Source organism: Rana temporaria, chromosome 1 (assembly GCF_905171775.1).
Source record: "Rana temporaria chromosome 1, aRanTem1.1, whole genome shotgun sequence".
Classification (NCBI taxonomy): domain Eukaryota; kingdom Metazoa; phylum Chordata; class Amphibia; order Anura; family Ranidae; genus Rana; species Rana temporaria.
The window spans coordinates 688,355,683-688,360,527 of record NC_053489.1 but is presented as its reverse complement, the minus strand read 5'-3'; the positions used below and the strand labels follow the sequence as shown (position 1 = coordinate 688,360,527).

General features: G+C 48.9%; 1 protein-coding gene across 1 annotated transcript; it reads right to left on the bottom strand.

Annotated features, from left to right (window-relative positions):
- Window positions 1-424: 424 nt before the first annotated feature.
- LOC120924734 (E3 ubiquitin/ISG15 ligase TRIM25-like) lies at window positions 425-2,898 on the bottom strand. Its single transcript, XM_040335747.1, has one exon. It carries the CDS (start codon window positions 2,810-2,812, stop codon window positions 908-910), a length of 1,905 nt encoding a protein of 634 aa, XP_040191681.1. The 5' UTR covers window positions 2,813-2,898; the 3' UTR covers window positions 425-907.
- Window positions 2,899-4,845: the final 1,947 nt, after the last annotated feature.

Sequence of the window (4,845 nt, the reverse complement as noted above, 5' to 3'; positions counted from 1 at the left end):
GGTGATCAAATGCCACCAAAATAAATCTCTATTTGTGGGGAAAAAAGGACATCAATTTTGTTTGGGTACAACGTCGCACGACCGCGCAATTGTCAGTTAGATCGACGCAGTGCCGAATCGCTAAAAATGGCCTGGTCAGGAAGGGGGTAAAATCTTCCGGGGCTGAAGTGGTTAAAGTGTGTGTCTAGACAAATCCTATTGTTCTAGATTTGGATGGAGTGGGGGAGGATTAGAACCCCTGTCAGGTTTTTACTGCCATCCGGGACTCCATTAGAGAGATTTCACCTCACTTCCTGTCCTGGTGACAACGTTTTATCAGACAGGAAATGAAGGAAAATCTACACCAGGGACACAGACAGAAATAAAGACCTGACAGGGGTTCTAATCCTTCCCCTACTCTACTAAAGAAAAGGATTTTTATTTCTGTCTGTGTTGCTGTTGGAGAGTTCCCCTCACTTCCTGTCTGGTGAAATGTTGTCATCAGGACAGGAAGTGAGGGAGAATCTCTATAAAGGAGCCCCAGATAGCAGGAGATAAATCTGACAGAGGTTCTAATCCTCCCCCACTCCATCCAAAGCTTAAACACTCTTTCTTCTATAGATACACAGTGATGGTGGAGACCCCAGGGCCGTCCTCCTGATCCTGGCTACACTATGTAGTGTGTCACTGACCCAGAACAAGCATGCAGCCAGTGAAGGCTGAACAATCTGCCCTCCTGCATGCTTGTTCCTGGTCAGTGACACACTAGGTAGTGAAGTGAGGTTTAGGATGAAGATGACGGCCCCGGAACCTGCAGCTTTATAAATAAATCAGTCATGTTTCCTGTCCTCTGCTTCCTCCTATTGGATGAGTATTGCACCAATCACCAATCAGATAATCCCCCTTGTGATGTCTCCGGGCAGATCTCTCACTTCTCATTCCCCCCACATATCTTTATACAACCTCCCCCTACCCATACCCATACCCCAGCATGGAGGGGCTCAGTGAAGGTGGTGGTGAAGGTGTGGAGATGTCGGATCGGGTCACACAGATCATAAAAGGAGATCCGTCCGGCCTCATAATCCAGATCTATCCCGACTCTCTTACTGGAGACAACGCCGGGTAATGGGATCTTATTACTGTCATGTGTCACTGAGTACTGATTACCCCACAACCCCCTCTCCAAACACCAGGACTTCTTATTATATCCAATCAGTGACTGATCTCCTCTCCTGTCTATACTGGGGTAACACATCCCGACTCTCCAGAACAATGACCCCCCGACATCCACTTCCCAGTAATGTCTCCCTGAGGAGAACCTCTGACTGCTCATCACCTGACAATACTCAAATCTCTCTGGTGTTTCTGGGCGATTCTGATGTGATAATGAGGATGATGCAGTTTTCCTGTCATCTGATATATGGAGAAAATTACCAGCTGTCCTCACATCCAGTAATATGTCTGTAACCCCCGACACCCCCGATGTTTGCTGTACAGCCCCAATATTTGGTCCTCCAGCCTGGAGGTGTGAGTGTTGTATGGTGGGGGAGGGTTGGGGGTGTGGCCTGGATGGTTGTATGGTGGGGGAGGTTTGGGGGTGTGGCCTGAATGGTTGTATGGTGGGGGAGGGCTGGGGGTGTGGCCTGGATGGTTGTATGGTGGGGGAGGGTTGGGGGTGTGAGTGTTGTATGGTGGGGGAGAGTTGTGGGTGTGGCCTGAATGGTTCAGCATTGGTGTGACCTTCGCCCCCTGTAGTAGAGTGTGGATAGACATGTGTACCTGTACATTTCTCTACATTTCCCCCAGACATGATATCAGATAAACCTGTGTGTAATGTGTGTGAGATCCCCGCCACATCCAGATCCCCTCCATCATGGAGGAGGTTATCACGTCTCTCTCTGTCCTCCTCATCATCCTCAGTATCACACAAGTCACCTGTGTCTGATTCCTGGAGGACAGTCAGTGGGTCCGTCATGTTACACAGCTCCTCAATGTCCCCCATCTTCCTGGACAGCTCCTCCTTCTTTATTTCCAGATCCTGGAGCAGATCATTGATAAACACGGAGATCCGCTCTGCCTGCCCGGAGATCTCCCTCAGGACTCTCTTCTCCAGGTCTTCCAGACGTCTCCTGAGGTCTCTGAACAGGACAGTGACTCTCTCTGTTTCATCATCTGCTTTTCCTTGTACTTTCCTCCTGTGCTCCTCCAGACTCTGGACTCTTTTCTCCATCTCCTCTCTCTCTGTCATTAGTTTCTGCAGAACATTCCTCAGTTTCTTCTTCTTCATCTCAGAGGCCTCATCCAGAGTCTCCACCTGGTGTCCCCGATGTTCTCCAATGAACCCGCAGGACATACAGATACAGGAGGAGTCCTCAGTGCAGTAATACTCCAGGATCTTCTTATGGACGGAGCATTTCCTGTTCTCCAGGGAAGTGGTGGTGGGGTCACATAAGACGTGTTCTGGTGACTTGCTGTGGACTCTCAGGTGATTGTCACACAGAGAAGCTTCACAATGCAGACAGGATATGACAGCAGGTACAGGAGTGTGAATACAGTAAGTACAGAAGACCCTGGACTCCTCCTGATCTGGATGGGTGGACAGGAAATTCTCCACTATGTTACGTAGTGTTATGTTCCTGTGCAGTGCAGGCCGATCCTGGAACTCTTCTCTACATTCAGGACAGGAATAACCTCCAGACCCCTCCTGTGTATCCCACACACGACCAATACAGTCCCGGCAGAAGTTGTGACCACATTTCAGGGTCACAGGATCTGTATAAATGTTCAGACAGACGGAACATTCCAGCTCCTTCCTCAGATCAGCAGACGCCATCGCTGAGAGCAGAAGAGAGAAATGAAACTAAAGTCTCTGACACTCATTAACCAGTTCTGTACATTCCTACACAGGGAGGGGCTGAGCCTGAGACACGGAGTCATAGGAATCCTTATACAGAGGAACACAGATAATACATGGGAGGGGCTGAGACTGAGACATGTAGTCATAGGAATCCTTATACAGAGGAACACAGATAATACATGGGAGGGGCTGAGACTGAGACACGGAGTCATAGGAATCCTTATACAGAGGAACACAGATAATACATGGGAGGGGCTGAGACTGAGACTCGTAGTCATAGGAATCCTTATACAGGGGAACACAGATAATACATGGGAGGGGCTGAGACATGTAGTCATAGGAATCCTTATACAGAGGAACACAGATAATACATGGGAAGGGCTGAGACTGAGACACGTAGTCATAGGAATCCTTATACAGAGGAACACAGATAATACATGGGAGGGGCTGAGACTGAGACTCGTAGTCATAGGAATCCTCATACAGAGGAACACAGATAATACATGGGAGGGGCTGAGACTGAGACACGTAGTCATAGGAATCCTTATACAGAGGAACACAGATAATACATGGGAGGGGCTGAGACTGAGACACGTAGTCATAGGAGTCCTTATACAGAGGAACACAGATAATACATGGGAGGGGCTGAGACTGAGACTCGTAGTCATAGGAATCCTCATACAGAGGAACACAGATAATACATGGGAGGGGCTGAGACTGAGACACGTAGTCATAGGAATCCTTATACAGAGAAACACAGATAATACACCATCTCACAAAAGTAAGTACACCCCTCAGTCTCTTTTCTTGTATCTTTTCATGTGACAACACTGAAGAAATGACACTTTGTATCTACAATGTTGTGTAGTGAGTGTACAGCTTGTATAACAGTGTAAATTTGCTGTCCCCTCAAAATAACTCAACACACAGCCATTAATGTCTAAACCGCTGGCAACAAAAGTGAGTACACCCCTAACTGAAAAGGTCCTAATTGGATCCAATTAGTAATTTTCCCTCCCCCGGTGTCATGTGACTCGTTAGTGTTACAAGGTCTCAGGTGTGATAAGTTTGGTGTTATCGCTCTCACTCTCTCATACTGGTCACTGGAAGGACAACATGGCCCCTCATGGCAAAGACCTCTCTGAGGATCTGATATAAAGAATTGTGTCTCTACATAAAGATGGCCGAGGATATAAGAAGATCGCCAAAACCCTGAAATTGATCTGCAGCGCGGGGGCCAAGACCATCCAGCGGTATAACAGGACGGGTTCCCCTCCCCCGCCTCGCCAGGGTCCACCAAAGAAGTTGAGGTCACGTGCTCAGCGTCATATCCAGAGGTTGTCTTTGGGAAAAAGACGTATGAGTGCTGCCAGCATTGCTGCAGAGGGTGAAGGGGTGGGGGAGGGGTCAGCCTGTCAGTTCTCAGACCATACGCCGCACATTGCATCAAATTGGTCTGCATGGCTGTCGTCCCAGAAGGAAGCCTCTTCTAAAGATGATGCACAAGAAAGAGCCGCAAACAGTTTGCTAAAGACAAGCAGACTAAGGACATGGATTACTGGAACCGCGTCCTGTGGTCTGATGAGACAAGATAAACGTATATGGTGTCAGGCGTGTGGGGGGGAGGGGCCAGGTGGGGAGGACAAAGACAAGTGTGTCTTCCCTACAGTCAGGCATGGTGGGGGGGAGTCATGGTCTCGGGCTGCATGAGTGCTTCCGGCACTGGGGGGCTACAGATCATTGAGGGGACCATGAATGCCAACATGTACTGTGACATACTGAAGCAGAGCATGATCCCCTCCCTTCAGAGACTGGACCAAAGGGTAGTATTCCAACATGATAACCGCCCCAAACACACCTCCAAGACCACCACTGCCTTGCTAAAGAAGCTGAGGGTAAAGGTGATGGACTGGCCAATCATGTCTCCAGACCTAAACCCTATTGATCATCTGTGGGGGGAGGGGGAGGAGCGCAAGGTCTCCAACATCCACCAGCTCTGTGATATCATC

Excerpts from the sequence above, each read along its gene's own strand:
- LOC120924734 (XM_040335747.1), bottom strand. The coding sequence starts at position 2,812 with ATGGCGTCTGCTGATCTGAGGAAGGAGCTGGAATGTTCCGTCTGTCTG.